The 25,586-nt window shown below is 32.0% G+C and overlaps 2 protein-coding genes across 2 annotated transcripts; both read right to left on the bottom strand.

The window, feature by feature from the left end:
- Positions 1-12,732: 12,732 nt before the first annotated feature.
- LOC119584757 lies at positions 12,733-13,398 on the bottom strand. Its single transcript, XM_037933414.1, has one exon. The coding sequence runs from the start codon at positions 13,396-13,398 to the stop codon at positions 12,733-12,735; it is 666 nt and encodes a 221-aa protein (XP_037789342.1).
- A 1,615-nt stretch (positions 13,399-15,013) lies between these two features.
- LOC119584756 lies at positions 15,014-15,679 on the bottom strand. Its single transcript, XM_037933413.1, has one exon. The coding sequence runs from the start codon at positions 15,677-15,679 to the stop codon at positions 15,014-15,016; it is 666 nt and encodes a 221-aa protein (XP_037789341.1).
- Positions 15,680-25,586: the final 9,907 nt, after the last annotated feature.

The raw sequence follows: 25,586 nt of genomic DNA, 5'->3' as shown, positions 1-25,586 counted from the left end.
TCCACAGACCAAAATATTTCATTTTACAGCTATTCCAAAGTTGACTTATGCTGATGAATAGGGTGGTTGATCTTTTATACGAATTTTCTCAAGGGAACTCGGTCATACACGTGAGATCTCCAGCTAAAGCCAATTACATCCTAAAGCCACTGGGGACAAGGGTGTTTCAACACAGAATACTACCTAGTTATAACATTAATTTGTAGTTAGGTATAATGACAGTGATATGTATAATAAACTGGTTATATAATGAATGTGTGATGTTTATAAAAAGTTATGTATAAGGAATGTGTGATGTTTAAAAAAAGTTATGTATAAGGAATGTGTGATGTTTATAAAAAATGAGGTTATGTATAATGTGTGATGTGTATACGTTGTGCATATGTATAATGAACGTGATATGTATAAATTGTATAAAATTCATTTCTATATAATAAATGTAAAGTATGAACACTGAATTACTATGTGTGAAAAGGATGTACTTTATGTGAAAGTAATTACTGTATGTGAAAGGAATGTACTGTATGCGAAATGAATTAACTGTATGTGAAAGAAATGCATTGTACATCCCTTATATTCCTATATGTGAAAGGAATCAATTGTATGTGAAAGGAATCAATTGTTTGTGAAAGGAATGCATTGCATGTGAAAGGAATGCATGGTATGTAAGATGAACTGTGGTATGCTTAATGAATGTGGCGTACCTAATAAATGTGTTATGTATAATGGATGTGTGGTCAGTACAATGAATGTGTCGTATGTATAATGAATGTATGGTATTTATAATGAATGTATGGTATTTATAATGAATGTACGGTATGTATAATGAATGTATGGTATTTATAATGAATGTATGGTATTTATAATGAATGTATGGTATTTATAATGAATGTATGGTATTTATAATGAATGTATGGTATTTATAATGAATGTATGGTATTTATAATGAATTTATGGTATTTATAATAAATGTATGGTATTTATAATAAATGTATGGTATTTATAATAAATGTATGGTATTTATAATGAATGTATGGTATTTATAATAAATGTGTTATATGTATAATGAATGTGTGGTATGTGTAATGTACTCTGTCTGGCATGTATAATAAATGTTTGTGGAAGGAATGTACTGTATGCGAAAGGCATGTACTGTATGTGAAAGGGACGTACTGTATGTGAAAGGGACGTACTGTATGTGAAAGGGACGTACTGTATGTGAAAGGGATGTATTGTATGTGAAAGGGATGTACTGTAAGTGAAAGGAATGTAATGCATGTAAAAAGGAATGTAATGCATGTAAAAGGAAGGTAATGCATGTAAAAGGAATGTGTGGGTGTGGAAAACGAAGTATGGTACGTCTAATAAATGTAGCGCACATGAATGTGTTATGTATAATGGATGTGTGGTATGTATGCAAACTGAATGTTTTGTATGTAAAAGAAACGTATGTATATAGAAACAAATTTGATCTTTCTTGCTCAGTTTCTCAGAACTACCTTAACCATTTCCATTGGTTGGAAAATGAAATTGTTTCTGAATGAATTCAACTTTTATTTATATTACTCAATTAATAGTCATAGCCGTCATGACAATGATATGCGGTCGATGTCTCAATAACTGTTGTCACGTAATCAACTGCTTCTTTAATGTACTCTGTTTGGTAAACTGTCTTGAGGATTGGCCAGGCGTTACTCATGGTCGTAGTCACATATACTGGTAAATATGTGATGGAGCTGAAGATATCGACCTGAGTGTATGTTGCATGTAAAAGGAATGTACTGGATGTGAAAGGAATGTACTGTAAGTGAAAGGAATGTACTGTATGTGAAAGGAATGTACTGGATGTGAAAGGTATGTACTGGATGTGAAAGAATATACTTTATGTGAAAGGAATATACTTTATGTGAAAGGAATATAATTTATGTGAAAGGAATTAATTGTATGTGAAAGGAATTAATTGTATGTGAAAGGAGTGTATTGCATGTAAAAGGAATGCATGGTATGTAAGATGAACTGTGGTATGCTTAATGAATGTGGCGTACCTAATAAATGTGTGGTATGTATAATGGATGTGTGGTATGTATAATGAATGTGTGGCATGTATAATGAATGTGGGGTATGTATAATGTATGCGTGGTAAGTACAATGATTGTGTGGTATGTATAATGATTGTGTGGTATGTATAATATACTCTGTCTGGCATGTATAATAAATGTGTGTGGAACGAATGTACTGTATCCGAAAGGGATGTACTGTATGTGAAAGGGATGTACTATATGTGAAAGGGATGTACTGTATGTGAAAGGGATGTACTGTGTGTGAAAGTGATGTCCTGTATGTGACAAGAATTCATTGTATATGAGGAATGTCCTGTATGTATAAGGAATTTAATGTATGTGTAAGGAATGTAATGCATGTAAAATGAATGTGTGGGTGTGGAAAACGAAGTGTGGCATGCCTAATGAATGTAGAGCACATGAATGTGTGTTATGTATAATGAATGTGTGGTATGTATGCAAACTGAATGTTTTGTATGTAAAAGAAACGTATGTATATAGAAACATATTTGATCTTTCTTGCTCAGTTTCTCAGAACCACCTTAACCATTTCCTTTGGAGTAAATGAAATTGTTTCTGAATGAATTCAACTTTTATTTATATTCCTCAATTAATAGTCATAGCCGTCATGACAGCGATATGCGGTCGATGTCTCCATAACTGTTGTCACGTAATCAACTGCTTCTTTAATGTACTCTGTCTGGTAAACTGTCTTGAGGATTGGCCAGGCGTTACTCATGGTCGTAGTCACATATACTGGTAAATATGTGATGGAGCTGAAGATATCGACCTGAGTGTATGTTGCAGTGGTTGTAATGGAGGCGGTTACTGTCTTCACAACAGATACTGTTGATACAGTCTTGGCAGTAGTTGTCCTCACAACTTGTGTTACGCGCTCTTCAAGATCGGTAGCCGAGTATGTAATGCTGATTGTTTCGGGTTGATAGCTGGTATAAGTGTATGCACGATTCATCTCTTTGATTTTCAGCTGGGTAACGTAATGGGTGGAGTAAGCCAAGTGTGGCGCTTGATATCGAGATACCGTTACCGTGTGAGTAATAGCGTATAAAAAAAAGTATGTATGAGGAATGTGCTACGGGTATAAAAAATGAGGCTATGTATAATGAATGTGTGATGTGTATACGTTGTGTATATGTATAATGAACGTGATATGTATAAATTGTATTTATATATAATCTATGTTTGATATGTACATTTGTATGTACAATGAATGTGTGATATGTGTAAATTGTATTTATGCATAATGTATGTTTGATATGTATAAAATGCATTTATATAAAATAAATGTAAGGTATGAATACTGAATTACTATGTGTGAAAGGGAAGTACTTTATGTGAAAGGAATTACTATATTATGAAAGGAATTACTATATGTGAAAGGAATTACTATATGTGAAAGGAATTACTATATGTGAAAGGAATTACTATATGTGAAAGGAATTACTATATGTGAAAGGAATTACTATATGTGAAAGGAATTACTATATGTGAAAGGAATTACTATATGTGAAAGGAATGTACTGTACGTGAAAGGAATGTACTGTAAGTGAAAGGAATGTACTGTAAGTGAAAGGAATATACTTTATGTGAAAGGAATATACTTTATGTGAAAGGAAGATACTTTATGTGAAAGGAATATACTTTATGTGAAAGGAATTAATTGTATGTGAAAGGAATTAATTATATGTGAAAGGAATTAATTGTATGTGACAGGAGTATATTGCATGTAAAAGGAATGCATGGTATGTAAGATGAACTGTGGTATGCTTAATGAATGTGGCGTACCTAATAAATGTGGGTATGTATAAGATGTGTGGTAGTATAATGAATGTGTGGCATGTATAATGAATGTGTGGTATGTATAATGAATTTGTGGTATGTATAATGACTTTGTGGTATGTATAATGAATGTGTGGTATGTATAATGAATTGTGAGGTATGTATAATGAAATTGTGGTATGTATAATGTTGTGTGGTATGTATAAATATTTGTTGGCATGTATAAAAATGTGTGTGGAACGAATGTACGTATCCGAAAGGGATGTACTATGTGAAAGGAATGTATTGTATGTGAAAGAACTGTATTGCATGTGAAAAGAATGCACTGTATGTGAAAGGGATGTACTGTATGTGAAAGGATGTACTGTATGTGAAAGGGATGTACTGTGTGTGAAATGATGTCCTGTATGTGACAAGAATTCATGTTATGGAATGTCGTATGTATAAGGAATTAATGTATGTAAAAGGAAGGTAATGCTGTAAAATGAATGTAATGCATGTAAAAGGAAGTAATGCATGTAAAATGAATGTGTGGTGTGGAAACAAAGTGTGGCTGCCTAATGAATGTAGAGCAATGAATATGTGGTATGTATAATGAATGTGTGGTATGTATGCAAACTGAATGTTTGTATGTAAAAGAAACGTATGTATATAGAAACATATGATCTTCTTGCTCATTTCTCAGAACCACCTTAACCATTTCCTTTGGAGTAAATGAAATTGTTTCTGAATGAATTCAACTTGGGAAAGGAATCAATTGTTTGTGAAGGAATCATTGTCTGGAAAGGAATGATGTCATGTGAAAGGAATGCTTGTAAGAATGAACATGTGGTAGCTTAATGAATGTGGGTACTGGTTAGAAAATGTGGTATGATAATGAATGTGTGTAGTATAATGAATGGGATTATAATGAATGATATGTATAATGAGTAGGTATGTAAATGTGTATGGTTTAATGATGTATGGTATATAAGAATGTTGGTATTATAAGATGTATGGATTATAATGATGTATGGTATTTATAACAGTAGTATTATGAGTATGGTATTTAATGAAGTATGTATTTATAATGAGTAGGTATTATAATAAATGCATGGTATTATAAAAGATGGTATTTAAATAAATGTTGGTATTTTAATGAATGTATGGTATTTATAAGAATGTATGGTATTTATAATTGTTAAGTATAATGAATGTGTGGTATGTGTAATGAAGTCTGTTGAGTTGAAAATTACTTTGAAGGAATACTGTATGTAAGGAGTATTGTATGGAAAGGGTGTTGTAGTAAAGGAATGTATGTTAATAAAATGTTATATGAGAGGAATTATGTATAAAGGAATTGTGTAGATGTATGATGTAAAGGAATGTATGATTAAAAAGTAATGATAAAGTGATGTTAAAGGAATGTAATGCATGTATAAAGGAATGTAGATGTAAAGAAGTATGTGTATAAGGAATGTATGCTGAAAGGAATGTGTATGTAAATGAATGTTGGTATGCAAATGAATGTTATGTAGAAATGTATTATAAATGGAATTTCTGTAGTTGAAACTAATTCCTTATGGAAAGAAATGTTAAAGAATCATATTTATTTTACTCTAAGTATGCGTAAGAACACTGTAACGCATTTCCTATGTGAAGTAATCAATGTTCTGAATGAATTCAACTGTATTAGATGTCAAGGTTATGTAAGTCATGTATGAAAGGATATGGAGTGAGGTATCAACTGTTGTAGTCAATGTTTAAGTACTTGTCTTAAAGACTGTTAAGATTGTCAGTACTCATGTTGTTAAGGAATATCATGATGTATATGTATGAATGATGATGTGTTGAAGTGATGTATGACGGTATTATTTGATGTAGGGTTACTTTGATAATGGAGTAGATGTATAGAGACATTGTTCACGGTACTTAAGATGTAGGAGATTAGTAAGTTCGGTATGTTGAATAGCATATAAGATGATGAGATATTCAAGTATAAACAGTAAATGGTGGATAAATGAATTGGTATAATAAGAATGTAGAATTATAAATAGTATTTAAAGTAGAATATGATTAGTTAAACTGAAGAGGTATATTAATGAATGTTATTATTGAAGGTTAATGTGATGTCAAGATAAATGTTGTGAATTGTATGTTCAAAATGTTATGTGAATGTGGTATGATTTGTAAGGAGATATGTATAAGGATGATCTAGTAAAAATTAGTTAAATTTGGTGAAGGTTATATAAGGATGTAATGAAATAATGAGTATGATAATAGTGATATGTTCAATATAGGTATATTAAATGAATTGTAAAAGATTTTAAAAAGTTGATGTAAAGGAATTGTGTTAAAAGAATGTACTTTTTAAAGTGAATGTAGGAAGAAAGTTATGGAAAGGATGTCGTGTGTATAAGAATTTTAGGTAAAAATATGTGAAATGAATGTTGACTGTTTAAGGAATAGAATGTGTTGTGATAGAAAGTATGTTGTGAAGAATCAATTTATGTCAATAACATTGTAAAGAATATGTATGAAGTGATAATGTATGTAAAATCTTGTCATGTAATAACATGTATGTAAATGATTGTGAGAAGTTGCTGTTGAATTGACTATAATGTGTTAGTAAAGTATATGTTATGAATGTACTGTAATATGAAGTGTATCTTATGATGAGGAGTGTGTTGAAATGAATGTACTCTTGAAATGAATGTACTGGTATGTAAATGAAGTAGTATGTGAACATGGAAGTATTATTTATGATATGTGAAGATGGTATGTAAAGAACATGATTGTTCAGTAATCGAATGTATGGAAATAAGTCAATGTATGGTAAAGAATAATGGTATTTAAGAATATGGTTTATGAGTGCTTTAAGAATAGGAAATGATGTATGTAAGTGAAGAGTATCTTAATGAGGGAATATATTGTATTGTATAAATTGATAGTAATGTAGGATTATAATGAATGTATGGTATATAAAGAATGTAGGTATTTTAATGAATGTATGGTTTCTGAATGAATTGGATATATATGAAGTATTATTATGAATGGTTATAGTATTTATAAGAATGTGTATTTATAATGAATGTATGTTTTATAAAATGTATGTTTAATGAAGATGTAAATGATTATGTATTAAGAATGATGTATATATGATGTATGGTATTATGTAATGAATGTATGTTAATATGTTATGGAAGAATTATGTATGTAAAGGAATGTAGGTATGTATAAAAGGTATTTTAAAAGTATGATTATATGTATTAGAAAAGTGTAATGGTGATATATTAATAGTATGTAATAGGAATGTATGATGTAGTAAATAAATGTTAAGGAATGTATGTCTGAAATATATGTTATGTATAAAGTATGTATTAATGAATGTAGTATGTATACTTGAGATTTATATGAAGGATGTATGATGTGAAAGGATGATGTTATTGAAGGAATTTTAGAGTGTATTTATAGTGTTGATAAGAATGTATGTAAAAATTTGTTTGGAAATTATATTAAGAATGTTGAGAAAATGTTGATGAAAGAATGTAATGTGTATATATAGATGTATGATGTAAGAAGTATGATTAAAGAATGTTGAGTAAATTTATGGTGTTTTAGTTTAATGAATTTGGTAGTAATTTTGAAAATGTATGGAGATAATGTAAGGTGTACTTATGTGAAAGAATGATAAGAATGTATATGAAAGATTTATGTGTAAGGATACTAGTAAAGTGATGTAAATGGAATTATTGAAGGAATGTAATGATAAGAAGTATTATAAAGAATGAGTAAAGATTATATTATAAGTGGTCAATGTGAAGGAACTGTATTGTAATGTAATTGTTGGTAAATGTGATAGATGTATGGGTTATTTGTAATGTAGTTATATAATGAATTGTATAAAGATTTGATGAAAGGAATTTGTATGTAAATGGAATGTTATGTATAAAATGAATGAATGTATGATAGGATTGTTAGATAATGAATGTGGATGTATAAGAATGTATGATAAGAATTATGATGTAAGAATTTATGATGTAAATGAATATGTGATGTATAATAATTGATGTAGATGTTGATAATAATTTGAAGTAAATGTATGTGGTAGTATAATTAGTAAATGATATGTATGTAAGGAATGATATAGTGAAGGATGTATGTATGAATGAATGTATTGAAAGAATTTGTATAGTAATTGTATTAGTTAAGTGAAAGAATGCTATGGATATGTTAATGTATGAGAAGGATGTTACTGTAATGAATGTAGTAATGTAATGTATGCGTAATAATGGTGATGTAATAATGTGTATCATGATAATGAATGTATGATAATGATAATGCGTGTAAGTCATAGTATTTAAATGAACGTTAGAGAATGATGTGTAATGTAAAGAATTGTGAAGTATTATAATGAATGATGAAATGATATGTGTATGTAAAGAATTGGTATATGATGTGTGTATGTAACTGAATTTTAAGAATGTATTAATGAATTGAGTTGACATTAATTGTGAATGTATGAATTTTATGATATATAATGTATAGTGTAAGAAGTTATTTATACGTAGTGATAATATGTTTATGTTGTAGTAAAACTGTTATGTTAAAGTGAGATTATAATGTATGTATAAGAAATTATGTTATAGTATATGAATAGGGTTATGTTAAAGATTATTTAAGGAACTTGTGTGTAGCTGTTATAAAGTTATGTATAAGGAATGATGTAGTGGTATATGTAAAATGAGTAGGATAAGTGTGATTGTATGTGATGTAATGAACGTAGGATAATATTATAATATGTGGATGTTAGTGATAGGTTAGATAAATGTAAGGATGATGATGAAATGGTTTTTAAAATTATGAAAGTGAAGTGAATTTAAAAGCTGATGGTAATTAATTATAGAAATTTTAATAATGAATATTTTATGAAGAATGGATTATAATGAAAGATAGTAAAGAATGTAGGTTGAAAGAATGATTAAATGAATTTGTTGAAAGAGTATGTTTTAAATGAATTATTTATTGAAAGGGAAATTTTTGTAGTAAAGAATATATTAAAGGAATGGAATTTATGATTTAAAAATTTTAAGATTTTATGAAAGAATTTTTTGATAATAAATTTTATGTAAAGATTTATTGAAAAATGTATGTAGGGAAAGGATTTAAAAGGTAAAGAAATTTGTGAAAATAGTTGAAAGGATTGTATGTAAAAATTTAGTAGGAATGTATATAAAGGAAGAGCTGATTAAAGGATGATGTAAATGAAGATAATGTGAAAGGATATGATGAAAGAAGCGAATTGAAGAAAGTGAAAGTATTAAAGAAAATTAAGTAGAAAGAAATTTGGGGAAAGGATGACTATGTTGAAAGTAATTATTTTGTAAGAAAATTTATGTAAGAAATCTTATGTAAAAATATAATTTTATGTAAAGATTTCTTTATGAAAGAATATTTATTGTGAAAGAAATTTTATGTGAAAGGAAATTATATTTATCAAAATATACCTTATAGTGAAGGAATTAATTTTGAAAGGAATTTTTGTAAAAATTCTTGTGAAAGGATTATTGTATGTAAAGGAATTATATGGTAAAGAATTTGGGAAGATAATGTGTTGAGGAAATTATAAAAATGTGTATGTTAATGATATGGATTTAAAAATGTGGAGTAAATGAATGTGTGGATGTTAATGTAGGGTTTAAAAATGTGGGTTTGTATGATGGAGTATAAGATGTGATGATGTTTGGTAGTAATGAATTTGTGGTAAGAATGAATTGTGATATAATATTGTGGTATGTATAATAATTTGTGGTATGTATAAGATTTGTGATAATGAATTTGTGGTATGTATAATGAATTTGTGGTATGTATAATGAATTTTGGTATGTATAATGATTTTGTGAAAGAATTTTTTGATAATGAATTTGTTTGTAAAATTAATGTGTGTTAATATTTTTGAAGATGTAATAATTTGATGAAAAATTTTAGGTATTTAATGAATTGTTGGAAGTATAATGTGGAATGGAATGATTTGTAAGGATTTATAAAGTAAAGGATTATATGTGTGAAGGATTATTATGTGAAAGAATTTTGTAAAGGGAGTACTATATGTGAAAGGAGTAGTTTGTAAAGGATTTGAAGGAAGTAATATTAAAGGAATGTTGGAAAAGAATTATGATGTAAAAGGAATTGTATGTAAAATTGGAAAATTTTAAAGAATTGAGGAATTATGTATAATGAATGTGTGGTGAAAGAAGGGATAATGAATGTAAAGAACATGAATTGAGAAAGATTGGTGTTGAAAAGACTGATATTGTAATGAAGAATGGTGTATAAGAAAGAAGGTTTTTAAATTACTTAAAGATTGAATGAAAGGTTGTTACTTTTCCAAAGAAACGTTAGCGAAAGGAATGCTTTTTCTGATGTATAAATTTTGAACTTGGAAAGGTTATTGTTGAAAAATATGTAATGATACTGTAAAATATGTATGATGAAAGGAGTAATAGAAAATTTATAAAGTATTTGTGAAGTTGCTATGAAAGTGTTTTACTATATATGTTAAGCAATTAAATTTTTTTAAAGGGTTAACTATAAATCATGTAATTATTCACTTAACTAATGGATTTAAAAAGTTGGAGAATGATTAAAGTAATAATTTTAAAATTATGTAGAAAGTATGAATGATAATTAAAGTTGTATATGATTTGTGTATGTTAATAATTGTAGGATATTATGTTTATAAAATATGGTAAAATGTGTATGGTTAAATTTTGGAATTTGGGTTTTTTAGTTTGTTTACTTGGAAATATTGGAAGGAATGTCAAATCGTAGTACAAGAATTCATTATAGAGGAATGTCTGTAGTATAAGGAATTAAGTATGTAAAAGGAAGGTAATGCATGTAAAATGAATGTAATGCATGTAAAAGGAAGGTAATGCATGTAAAATGAATGTGTGGGTGTGGAAAACAAAGTGTGGCATGCCTAATGAATGTAGAGCACATGAATGTGTGTTATGTATAATGAATGTGTGGTATGTATGCAAACTGAATGTTTTGTATGTAAAAGAAACGTATGTATATAGAAACATATTTGATCTTTCTGCTCAGTTTCCAGAACCACCTTAACCATTTCCTTTGGAGTAAATGAAATTGTTTCTGAATGAATTCAACTTTTATTTATATTCCTCAATTAATAGTCATAGCCGTCATGACAGCGATATGCGGTCGATGTCTCCATAACTGTTGTCACGTAATCAGTCGAGTACTTGTCAAAGACACGTAGGAAGATTCATCTTGACACACCTTCACAGGTAATTCTGGCTGAAGCCCTTCACTTATTGCAAGCAAAGAGAGAACTGTCCACAGACCAAAATATTTCATTTTACAGCTATTCCAAAGGGTGAATTATGCTGATGAATATGGTGGTTGATCTGTTATAAGAATTTTCTCAAGGGAACTCGGTCATACACGTGAGATCTCCAGCTAAAGCCAATTACATCCTAAAGTCACTGGGGACAAGGGTGTTTCAACACAGAATACTACTTTGTTATAACATTAATTTGTAGTTAGGTATAATGACAGTGAAATGTATAATAAACTGTAGTTATATAAGGAATGTGTGATGTTTATAAAAAGTTATGTATAAGGAATGTGTGATGTTTATAAAAAATGAGGTTATGTATAATGTGTGATGTGTATACGTTGTGCATATGTATAATGAACGTGATATGTATAAATTGTATAAAATTCATTTCTATATAATAAATGTAAAGTATGAACACTGAATTACTATGTGTGAAAAGGATGTACTTTATGTGAAAGTAATTACTGTATGTGAAAGGAATGTATGTAATTGAAATGAATGTACTCTTTGAGAAAGGAATGTATTGTAATTGAAATGAATGTACTCTTTGTGAAAGGAATGTACTGTATGTGAAAGGAATATACTGTATGCGAAATGAATTAACTGTATGCGAAATGAATTAACTGTATGTGAAAGAAATGCATTGTACATCCCTTATATTCCTATATGTGAAAGGAATCAATTGTATGTGAAAGGAATCAATTGTTTGTGAAAGGAATCAATTGTATGTGAAAGGAATCAATTGTTTGTGAAAGGAATGCATTGCATGTGAAAGGAATGCATGGTATGTAAGATGAACTGTGGTATGCTTAATGAATGTGGCGTACCTAATAAATGTGTTATGTATAATGGATGTGTGGTCAGTACAATGAATGTGTGGTATGTATAATGGATGTATGGTATTTATAATGAATGTACGGTATGTATAATGAATGTAGGGTATTTATAATGAATGTATGGTATTTATAATGAATGTATGGTATTTATAATGAATGTATGGTATTTATAATGAATGTGTTATATGTATAATGAATGTGTGGTATGTGTAATGTACTCTGTCTGGCATGTATGATAAATGTTTGTGGAAGGAATGTACTGTATGCGAAAGGGACGTACTGTATGTGAAAGGGATGTATTGTATGTGAAAGGGATGTAATGCATGTAAAAGGAATGTAATGCATGTAAAAGGAATGTAATGCATGTAAAAGGAATGTAATGCATGTAAAAGGAATGTAATGCATGTAAAAGGAATGTAATGCATGTAAAAGGAATGTAATGCATGTAAAAGGAATGTGTGGGTGTGGAAAACGAAGTATGGTACGTCTAATAAATGTAGCGCACATGAATGTGTTATGTATAATGGATGTGTGGTGTGTATGCAAACTGAATGTTTTGTATGTAAAAGAAACGTATGTATATAGAAACAAATTTGATCTTTCTTGCTCAGTTTCTCAGAACTACCTTAACCATTTCCATTGGAGTAAATGAAATTGTTTCTGAATGAATTCAACTTTTATTTATATTCCTCAATTAATAGTCATAGCCGTCATGACAGCGATATGCGGTCGATGTCTCCATAACTGTTGTCACGTAATCAACTGCTTCTTTAATGTACTCTGTCTGGTAAACTGTCTTGAGGATTGGCCAGGCGTTACTCATGGTCGTAGTCACATATACTGGTAAATATGTGATGGAGCTGAAGATATCGACCTGAGTGTATGTTGCAGTGGTTGTAATGGAGGCGGTTACTGTCTTCACAACAGATACTGTTGATACAGTCTTGGCAGTAGTAGTCCTCACAACTTGTGTTACGCGCTCTTCAAGATCGGTAGCCGAGTATGTAATGCTGATTGTTTCGGGTTGATAGCTGGTATAAGTGTATGCACGATTCTTCTCTTTGATGTTCAGCTGGGTAACGTAATGGGTGGAGTAAGCCAAGTGTGGCGCTTGATATCGAGATACCGTTACCGTGTGAGTAATAGCGTAAGGTTCACAGTTCGTAGTGGTAACGCTAACATAGGTAGGTATAACATCCAGTAGAGTGACGGTGGATAGAACAGTACTGACTTGCAGTCGAGTACTTGTCAAAGACAAGTAGGAAGATTCATCTTGACACACCTTCACAGGTAATTCTGGCTGAAGCCCTTCACTTATTGCAAGCAAAGAGAGAACTGTCCACAGACCAAAATATTTCATTTTACAGCTATTCCAAAGTTGAATTATGCTGATGAATATGGTGGTTGATCTTTTATACGAATTTTCTCAAGGGAACTCGGTCATACACGTGAGATCTCCAGCTAAAGCCAATTACATCCTAAAGTCACTGGGGACAAGGGTGTTTCAACACAGAATACTACTTTGTTATAACATTAATTTGTAGTTAGGTATAATGACAGTGAAATGTATAATAAACTGTAGTTATATAAGGAATGTGTGATGTTTATAAAAAGTTATGTATAAGGAATGTGTGATGTTTAAAAAAAATTATGTATAAGGAATGTGTGATGTTTATAAAGTATGTATAAGGAATGTGTTATGGGTATAAAAAAATGAGGTTATGTATAATGTGTGATGTGTATACGTTGTGCATATGTATAATGAACGTGATATGTATAAATTGTATAAAATTCATTTCTATATAATAAATGTAAAGTATGAACACTGAATTACTATGTGTGAAAAGGATGTACTTTATGTGAAAGAATTACTGTATGTGAAAGGAATGTACTGTAATTGAAATGAATGTACTCTTTGTGAAAGGAATGTACTGTATGTGAAAGGAATATACTGTCTGCGAAATGAATTAACTGTATGTGAAAGAAATGCATTGTACATCCCTTATATTCCTATATGTGAAAGGAATCAATTGTATGTGAAAGGAATCAATTGTTTCTGAAAGGAATATATTGTATGTGAAAGGAATCAATTGTTTGTGAAAGGAATCAATTGTTTGTGAAAGGAATCAATTGTTTGTGAAAGGAATGCATTGCATGTGAAAGGAATGCATGGTATGTAAGATGAACTGTGGTATGCTTAATGGATGTGGCATACCTAATGAATATGTGGTATGTCATAAATGGATGTGTGGTATGTATAATGAATGTGTGTTATGTATAATGAATGTGTGGCATGTATAATGGATGTGTGGTAAGTACAATTAATGTGTATTTATGAATGATGTTTATGATGTATGATGAATTTGTGGTATGTATAATGATTGTGTGGTATGTATAATGATTGTGTGGTATGTATAATATACTCTGTCTGACATGTATAATAAATGTGTGTGGAACGAATGTACTGTATCCGAAAGGGATGTACTGTATGTGAAAGGGATGTACTGTATGTGAAAGGGATACTGTATGTGAAAGGGATGTACTGTATGTGAAAGGGATGTACTGTATGTGAAAGTGATGTCCTGTGTGTGAAAGTGATGTCCTGTGTGTGAAAGTGATGTCCTGTATATGACAAGAATTCATTGTATATGAGGAATGTCCTGCATGTATAAGGAATTCAATGTATGTGTAAGGAATGTAATGCATGTAAAAGGAAGGTAATGCATGTAATATGAATGTGTGGGTGTGGAAAACGAATTGTGGCATGCCTATAATGTAGAGCACATGAATGTGTGTTATGTATAATGAATGTGTGGTATGTATGCAAACTGAATGTTTTGTATGTAAAAGAAACGTATGTATATAGAAACAAATTTGATCTTTCTTGCTCAGTTTCTCAGAACTACCTTAACCATTTCCATTGGAGTAAATGAAATTGTTTCTGAATGAATTCAACTTTTATTTATATTCCTCAATTAATAGTCATAGCCGTCATGACAATGATATGCGGTCGATGTCTCAATAACTGTTGTCACGTAATCAACTGCTTCTTTAATGTACTCTGTCTGGTAAACTGTCTTGAGGATTGGCCAGGCGTTACTCATGGTCGTAGTCACATATACTGGTAAATATGTGATGGAGCTGAAGATATCGACCTGAGTGTATGTTGCAGTGGTTGTAATGGAGGCGGTTATTGTCTTCACAACAGATACTGTTGATACAGTCTTGGCAGTAGTTGTCCTCACAACTTGTGTTACGCGCTCTTCAAGATCGGTAGCCGAGTATGTAATGCTGATTGTTTCGGGTTGATAGCTGGTATAAGTGTATGCACGATTCATCTCTTTGATTTTCAGCTGGGTAACGTAATGGGTGGAGTAAGCCAAGTGTGGCGCTTGATATCGAGATACCGTTACCGTGTGAGTAATAGCGTAAGGTTCACAGTCCGTAGTGGTAACGCTAACATAGGTAGGTATAACATCCAGTAGAGTGACGGTGGATAGAACAGTACTGACTTGCAGTCGAGTACTTGCCAAAGACACGTAGGAAAATTCATCTTGACACACCTTCACAGGTAATTCTGGCTGAAGCCCTTCACTTATTGCAAGCAAAGAGAGAACTGTCCACAGACCAAAATATTTCATTTTACAGCTATTCCAAAGTTGACTTATGCTGATGAATAGGGTGGTTGATCTTTTATACGAACTTTCTCAAGGGAACTCGGTCATACACGTGAGATCTCCAGCTAAAGCCAATTACATCCTAAAGCCACTGGGGACAAGGGTGTTTCAACACAGAATACTACCTAGTTATAACATTAATTTGTAGTTAGGTATAATGACAGTGATATGTATAATAAACTGGTTATATAAGAATGTGTGATGTTTATAAAAAAAAAGTATGTATGAGGAATGTGCTACGGGTATAAAAAATGAGGCTATGTATAATGAATGTGTGATGTGTATACGTTGTGTATATGTATAATGAACGTGATATGTATAAATTGTATTTATATATAATCTATGTTTGATATGTACATTTGTATGTACAATGAATGTGTGATATGTGTAAATTGTATTTATGCATAATGTATGTTTGATATGTATAAAATGCATTTATATAAAATAAAAGTAAGGTATGAATACTGAATTACTATGTGTGAAAGGGAAGTACTTTATGTGAAAGGAATTACTATGTTATGAAAGGAATTACTATATGTGAAAGGAATTACTATATGTGAAAGGAATTACTATATGTGAAAGGAATTACTATATGTGAAAGGAATGTACTGTACGTGAAAGAATGTCTGTAGATTGAAAGGAATGTACTGTATGTGAAAAGGAATGTACTGTATGTGAAAGGAATGTAAGGATGTGAAAGAAATGTACTGCATGTGAAAGCGAATGTACTGCATTTGAAAGGAAGTACTGCCATGTGAAAGGAATAACTTAGTGAAGGAATATACTTTAGGTGAAAGAAATATACGTTATGTGAAAGGAATATACTTTATGTGAAAGGATATAATTTATGTGCACGGAATTATAATTTATGTAAAAGGAATATTACTTTATGTGAAGGAATTAAGTGTATGTGAAAGGAATATACTTTAGTGAAAGGAATATTACATTTATGTGAAAGGAAAATACTTTATGTGAAAGGATGATACTTATGTGAAAGGAATTAATTGTAGGTGAAAGGAAATGGGGTTTATTGAATGTAAAAGGAATGCATGGTATGAAGAGAACTAGTTGTTATGCTTAATGGATGTGGCATACCTAATGAATATGTGGTATGTATAATGAATGTGTGGTATGTATAATGTGAATGTTTGGCATGTATAATGAATGTGGGGGTATGTATAAGGATGTGTGGTAAAGTACAATGAATGTTTATTATGAATGCGTGATATGTATAATGAATTTGTGGTATGTATAATGATTGTGTGGTAGTATAATGATTGGTGGGTATGTATAATTACTCTGTCTGACATGTATAATAAATGTGTGTGGAACGAATGTACTGTATCCGAAAGGGATGTTACTGTATGTGAAAGGGATGTACTGATGTGAAAGGATGTACTGTATGTGAAAGGGATTACTGTATGTGAAAGGAGTACCGTATGTGAAAGGGATGCTACTGTATGTGAAAGGGATGTACTGTATGTGAAAGTGATGTCCTGTGTGTGAAATGATGTCCTGTATATGACAAGAATCATTGTATAGAGGAAAATGTCTGCATGTATAAGGAATTCAAATGTATGTGTCAAGTAATGTAATGCAGGTTAAAAGGAGGTAATGCATGTAATTGAATGTGTCTGGGTGTGGAAAAACGAATTGTGGGCAGGCCTATGAAGGTGTGTTATGTATAATGAATGTGTGGTATATATGCAAACTGAATGTTCTGTATGTAAAAGAAAACGTATGTAATAGAAACAAATTGATCTTTCTTGCTCGTTTCTCAGAACTACCTTAACCATTTCCATTGGAGTAAATGAAATTGTTTCTGAAGAATTAACTTTTTATTTATATTTCCTCAATGAATAGTCATAGCCGCCATGGACAATGCATATGCGGTCGACGTCTCAATAATGTTGTCACGTAATCAAAACTGCTTCTTTAATTACTCTGTTGGTAAACTGTTCTGAGGATTGGCCAGGCCTCGTACTCATGGCCGTAGTCACATATAATGGTAAATATGTGATGGACTGAAGATAATCGACCTGAGTGTATGTTGCAGTGGTTGTAATGGAGGCGGTTATTGTCTTCACAAAACAGATACTGTTGATACAGTATTGCGCAGTAGTTGTCCTCACAACTTGTGTTACGCGCTCTTCAAGCCTGTAGCCGCGTATGTAATGAGTGATTGTTCGGTGATAGCTGGTATAAGTGTATTGCACGATTCAATCTCTTTGCTTTTCAGCTGGTAACGTAATGGGTGGATGTAAGCAAGTGTGGCGCTGTGATATCGAGATACGTTACCGTGTGAGTAATAGAGTTAATTCACAGTCGTAGTGGAACGTAACATAGGTAGTATAACATCAGTAGAGTGACGGGTGGATAGAACAGTCCTGACTTGCAGTCGAAGTACTTGCCAACGACACGTAGGAAAATTCATCTTGACACACCCTTCACAGGTAAATTCTGGCTGAAGCCCTTCAATATTGGCAAGCAAAAGAGAGAACTGCCACAGACAAAATATTTCATTTTAAGCGATTCCAAAGTTACCTTATGATGGATGAATAGGGTGGTTGATCTTTTATGCGAACTTCCTCAAGGGAACTCGGTCATACACGGAGATCTCCAGCTAAAGCCATTACTCCTAAAGCCACTGGGGACAAGGGTGTTTCAACACAGAATACTACCTAGTTATAACATAATTTGTAGTTAGTATAATGACAGTGATTGATAGTCATAATAAACGGTTATATAATGAATGTGTGATGTTATAAAAAAAAAGTCTGTATGAGGAACGTCGCTACGGGTATAAAAAATGAGGCTCCCAGAATATGGAATGTGTGAGGTCGTATACGTTGTTATATGTATAAGAACGTGATATGTATAAATGGTATTTATATATAATCCTATGTTTGATATGGAAATTTGTATGATACAAGATGTCGTGATATGTGTAAATTGTATTTAGCATAATGAGTGATATGTATAAATGCATTTATATAAAATAAATAAAGGTATGAATACTGAATTAACTATGTGGAAAGGGAGTACTTTATGTGAAAGAAACTAATATATGTGCAAGGAATTACTATAGGAGAAAGGAATACTATATGTGAAAGGAATTACTATATGTGAAAGGAATACTACTATGTGAAAGGAATGTACTGTACGTGAAAGGAATTACTGTAAGTGAAAGGATGTAATGTAAGTGAAAGGAATGTACTGTAAGTGAAGGAAATGTACTGTAGTGAAATGAATGTACTGGATGTGAAAGTATGTATGGATGTGAAAGAAGTACTGGATGTGAAAGGATGTACTGCTGTGAAACAAAGGAATGTACGCATGTGAAAGGAATATACTGCATGGAAAGGAAATATATTATGTGAAAGGAATATACTTTATGTGAAAGGAAATTACTTGTATGTGAAGGAATATACTTTATGTGAAAGGAATATATCTTTATTTGAAGGAATAATTGTATGTGAAAAGAATTACTTTATGTGAAAGGAATAATTGTATGTGAAAGGAGTGTATTGCATGTAAAAAGGAATGCATTGGTATGTAAGAGGAACTGTGGTATGCTTAATGAAGTGGCGTTAACTAATATATGTGGTGGTATGTTATGGATGTGTGGTATGTATAATGAATGTTTGGAGTATAATGAATGTGGGGTATGTATAATGGATGTGTGGTAGTACAATGATGTGTAGTTGATGCGTTATATTAAATGAATTTGTGTATATAAATGAATTTGGTAGTATAATGAATTTGTGGGTATGTATAAGACGTTGTGCGTATGATTAATGATTGGTGGATATCGTATTAATGATTGTGTGGTATGTATAATATACTCTGTCTGACATGATATAATAATGTGTGTGGAACGAATGTTACTGTATCCGAAAGGGATGTACTGTATGTGAAAGGGATGTACTGTATGTGAACAGGGATGTACTGTATGTGAAAGGGATGACTGTGTGTGAAAAGTGATGTCATGTATATGACCAAGAATTCATTGTATATGAGGATGTCCGTATGTAAAGGAAATTTCATGTATGTGTAAGGAATGTAATGCATTGTAAAATGAATGTAATGCAGTAAAAGGAAGGTAACTGCATGTAATATGAATGTGTGTGGGTGTGGAAACGAATTGTGGCAGGCTTATGAATCGTAGAAAAAAAAAAAAAAAGGGCAAAAACATGAATGTGTGTATGTAAAGAATGTGTGGTATGTATGCAAACTGAATGTTTTGTGGTAAAAGAAACGTACTTGTATATAGAAACAAATTTGATCTTCTTGCTCAGTTTCTCAGAACTCAACCCTTTCCATTGGAGTAAAGGAAATTGTTCTGAATGAATTCAACTTTTATTATAGGCCTCAATTAATAGTCATAGCCCGTCAGGACCATGATATGCGGCTGAGTCACAATAAACTGTGGTACACGTATCAAACTGCTTTCTTTAAGTACTCTGGTATGGTAACAATGTCTTGAGGATTGGGCCAGCGTAATCATGGTCGTAGTCACATATACTGGTAAATATGTGATGGAGCGAAGATATCGACAGAGTGTATGTTGCAGTGGTTGTAATTGGAGGGCGGTTATTGCTACAACAGACACAGATACTGTTCGATACAGTCTTGGCAGTCGTGTCCTCACAACTTGGTTACGCCGCTCTTCAAGATCGGTAGCCGGTATGTAATTGCTGATGTTTCGGGTTGATAGCTGGTATAAGTGTATGCACGATTATCTCTTTGATTTTCAGCTGGGTAACGTAATGGTGGGAGTAAGCAAGTGTGGCGCTGATATCGAGATACAGTTACCGTGTGAGTAATAGAGTAAGGTTCACAGTCCCTAGTGGTAACGATAAAATAGGTAGGTATAACATCCAGTAGAGTGACGGTGAGATAGAAACAGTACTGACTTGCAGTCGAGTACTTGCCAAAGACACGTAGGAAAATTCATCTTGACACACCCCACAGGTAATTCTGGCTGAAGCCTTCACTTATTCAAGCAAAGACGAGAACTGTCCACAGACCAAAATGTTCAGTTATACAGCTATTCCAAAGTTGACTTATGCGATGATAGGGTGGTTGATCTTTATACGAACTTTATAAGGGAACTCGGTCTACACGTGAGATCTCCAGCTAAAGCCAATTACATCCTAAGCCACTGGGGACAAGGGTGTTTCAACACAGAATACTACCTAGTTATACATTAATTTGTATAGTTAGGTATAATGACAGTGATATGTTATAATAAAACTGGTTATATTAATGAATGTGTGCTGTTTATAAAAAAAAAAGTTATGTATGGAGAATGGGCTCGGGTTAAAAAATGAGGCTATGTAAATGAAGGTGTGAGTGTATACGTTGTGTCTATGTATAATGAACGTGAATGTGATAAATGTATTTATATATAATCTATGTTCTGATATGTACATTTGGATGTACAATGAATGTGTGATATGTGTAAATGTATGTATGCATAATGTATTGTTTGATATGTAAAAATGAATTATATAAGATAAAATTAAGGTATGAATTAATGAATTACCTAGTGGAAAGGGAAGTGAACTTAGTGAAAGGAATTACTATATTATGAAAGGAATTACTATATGTGAAAGGGTACTATTACTATCTGTGAAACGGAATTACTATATGTGAAGAAATTACTATATGGGAAAGGATATTACATATGGGAAAGGAATTACTATATGTGAAAGAGTACTATATGTGAAAGGAATTACAGATGTGAAAGGAATGTAGTAGTGAAAGGAATACTAAGTGAAAGGGCATAGACTGTTATGTGAAAAGGAATGACTGTACGTGAAAGGAATGTACTGGTAAGTGGAAAGGAAAGGTACTGTACGTGAAAGAATGTACTGTATGTGAAAGGAGGAATGATCTGGATGGGAAAGGTAGTCCTGGATGTGAAAGGAATGTACTGCATGTGAAAGGAATGAATGCATGTGAAAGGAATGTACTGCATGGAAAGGATATACTTTATGTGAAAGGGAATATACTTTATGTGAAAAGAAATCACTTTATTTGAAAGGAATATACTTTATGTGAAAGGAATATAGTTTAGTGAAAGGAAATACTTTATGTGAAAGGAATATAACTTTATGTGAAAGATATACTTTATGTGAAAGGAACTATATTTATGTGAAAGGAATAATTGTATGGAAAGGAGTGTAGTGCAGTAAAAGGAATGCATGGTATGTAAGATGAACTGTGGTATGCTTAATGGAATGTGGCGTACCTAATAATAGTGGTTATGTTATAATGATGTGTGGGTATGTATAATGAATGTTTGGCATGTAAATGAATGTGGGGATGGAAAGGATGTGTGGTAAGTACAATGAATTTGTGTATGTATAAGAATTTGTGGTATGTATATGAAGTTGTGGTAGTATAATGATTGTGTGGTATGTATAATGATTGGGTCGTAATGATAATATACTCTGTCTGACATGTATATAAAATGTGGGGGAACGAATGTACTGATCCGAAAGGGATGTACTGTTATGTGAAGGGATTGTACTGTATGTGAAAGGGGATGTACGTCTGTGAACGGGATGTACTGTATGTGAAAGGGAGTACTGTATGTGAAAGGGATGGTTGTACGGTTTGATGTGGAAAGGAGTTACTGTATGTGAAAGTGATGTCCTGTGTGTGAAAGTGATGTCCTGATATGACAAGAATTCATTGATATGAGGAAGGTCCTGCAGTATAAGGAATTCAATGGATGTGTAGGACTGTAATGCATGTAAAAACGGAAGGGAATGCACTGTAATATGAATGGGTGTGTGTGGAAAACGAATTTTGGATCATGCCTTATGAATGTGTTTTGTGTCATAATGAATGTGTGGTTATGTATGCAAACTGCATGTTTTGTATGTAAAAGAAACGTATGTATTATAGAACAAATCTGATCTTCTTGCTCAGTTTCTCCAGAACTACCTAACATTTCCATTGGGAGAACATGAAATGTTTCTGAATGAATTCAACTTTTAAATTTTATTTTCCCCCTCATTAATAGTCATCCCGGGCCATACAATGATAGGGCGGTCATGTCTCAATAACTTTTTGTAAACTTTTTTAATCAACTGCTTTTTTAATGTACTTTTGTCGGGGTAAACTGTCTTGGGGGTTTGGGCCCAGCGTTACTCTTTGGTCGTAGTCACATATACGGGTAAATATTGGGGAGGGAGCTAAAGATATCGACCTGGGGTAGGGGTTTGCATTGGTTGTAAATGGGGGCCCTTTTATTGTTTTCAAAACAGATACTTTTATACATTTTTGGGCAGTAGTTGTCCCACAACTTGTTTTTACGCGCTTTTCAAGATGGGTACCGATATGAAATGCGATTGTTTGGGGTTTATGCGGGAAAAGTGTAGCACGACCCATCTCTTTGATTTTAAAGCGGGTAACGAAGGGGTGGTTTAAGCCAAGTGGGCCCCTTTGATATCGAATAACCTTACCGTGTGAGAAATGCGAAAGGGTTTTCACAGTCCGTAGTGGTAACGCTAACATGGGTAGGTATAACATCCATAAGTGACGGGGGAATAAAACGTACTGATTTGGGCAGTCGAGAAATTTTGTCAAAAAACCCCGGGGGGAAAAAATTTCATCTTACACACCTTCACGGGTAATTCTGGGCTGAACCCTTCACTTATTGCAAGCAAAGAGAGAACTGTCCACAGACCAAAATTTTTCATTTTACAGCTATTCCAAATTTTTGACTTAGCTGTTTAAAATAGGGTGGTTGATCTTTTATAACGAACTTTCTCAAGGGAATGGGTTCATACACGTGAGAATCTCCAGCTAAAACCAATTTTCATCCAAAGGGAAATGGGGGCAAGGGTGTTTTTAAAACAGAAAACTACTTTTTTTATAACATTAATTTTTGGGGTTTTTGGGATAATTTACAGTGAAAAGTATAATAAACTGTAGTTTAAAGGAAAGTGTGGGTGTTTATAAAAAAAATTATGTATGGAATGTGGATGTTTTAAAAATTTATGTAATGGAAAGTTGATGTTTATAAAAAAATTTATATTAAGGGAAATTTTTGTTTTTTTAAAATTTTGATTAAAGGGAAAGTGTTTGGGTTTTAAAAATGAGGTTTTTTAATTGTTTATGTGTATCTTTTTCATATGTAAAAATGAACCTTTTATGTATAAATTTTAAAATTTATTTCTTATAATAAATGTAAAGTATGAAAACCCCGAATTTAAATATGTGGGGAAAAGGATGCCCTTTTTGTGAAAGGAATTACTGTATGTGAAAGGAAAGTCTGTAATTGAAATGAAAGTACTCTTTTTGAAAGGGGAAAGTCCTTTTATGTTAATGGGAAAATTTCCCGTATGCCCAAAAAGAAATTAAAATGTTATTTTTTGAAAGAAATGCTTTTTACATCCCTTTTTAATTTCCCATTTTGTGAAAGGGGAAACAATTGAAAAGTGAAAGGAAACAATTTTTTGTGAAGGAATAATTGTTGTTTTAAGGAAACAATTTTTTTTGTGAAAGGAAAAAGATTTGCAAATTTTTGAAAGGGATTTCGGGGGGGTATGTAAGAAAGAACTGTGGTATGCTTAATGAATGTGGGGTCCCCAATAAAGTTGGGTTTTGTATAAGGGAAAGGTGGTAGGGAATGATGTTTGGTTTTATAATGAAATTTTTTTATTTATAATGAATGTTGGGGATTTAAAAATGAATTTATGGGATTTATAAAGTGTATGGTATTTATAAAAGAATGTATGGTATTTATAATGAATGTATGGTATCTATAATAAAGGGAAAGGGATTTAAATAAAATGTATTTGGGATTTATAAAAAATGTATGGTTTTTAAAAATTTATAATAAATGTATGGTATTTTTTTAATGAAAGTATGGTATTTATAATGAAAGTATGGTATTTATAATGAATGTATGGTATTTTTTAATGAATGTGGGTTTTTATTTATAATGAAGGGGGGGGTATGGGGTAATGGGGGTCTGTCTGGCCTTTAAAAATAAAAATTTGTGGAAAGGGAAAGTCTGTATGGGAAAAAGGGATGTACTGTATGTGAAAAGGGGGTAATTAAGTGACAAGAATGCTTGATTGAAGGAATGTCTGTAAAGTAAAAGGGGAAATTTTCTGTATGTGTAAGGAATTACTGTATTGGTGTAAGGATGGGGAATGTCCATGTGAAAAGGGAAATTAAAAGCATTTTTAAAAAAAGGAAGGTAATGCATGTAAAAGGGGAAAGGGAATCATTAAAAAGGGAAAGGGAATGCATGTAAAAGGAAAGGGAATGCATGTAAAAAGGAATGTGTGGGGTTTTGGAAAAAGGGGGGTAAAGGGTGTCAATAATTTAAGCGATATGAATTTTTGGGGGTTTTATTGTTTAAAAAAAATGGAAAGTTTTTTGGGTATGTTGCAAACCCGGGAAAGTTTTTTTTTGTAAAAGAAACGTAAAGTAAAATTGAAAAAAAATTTGATCTTTCTTTTCTTTTAGTTTTTTTCGAGAAAATACCTTAACCCCTTTTCCTTGGGGTAAATGAAAAAATTTTTTTTGAAAAGGGAATTCAACTTTTTTTTTTATATTCCCCCCAATTAATAGTCCATAAAAAGTTCAAAACAAAGATTGGGGGTCGATGTCTCAATTAAAATTTGTCACGTAATCCCAAATGCTTCTTTAAATTTTCCTTTTCTGGGAAAATGTCCCTTTAGGAATTTGGCCAGGGTTACTCCCTGGGCGTTTGTCCCCATATACTGGGGAAATATGTGATTTGGGCTGAAGATTTTCGCCTGAGTTTTGTTGGGAGTGGTTTTTAATGGGGCGGTTTTTTTGTCTTCAAAAACAGTTTCTGTTGTTTCAGTCTTGGCAGTAG

This window comes from Penaeus monodon, chromosome 18 (genome assembly GCF_015228065.2).
Source record: "Penaeus monodon isolate SGIC_2016 chromosome 18, NSTDA_Pmon_1, whole genome shotgun sequence".
NCBI classification, from domain to species: domain Eukaryota; kingdom Metazoa; phylum Arthropoda; class Malacostraca; order Decapoda; family Penaeidae; genus Penaeus; species Penaeus monodon.
Note: the sequence above shows the minus strand (reverse complement) of the source record. Positions and strands in the feature narration are given on the sequence as shown.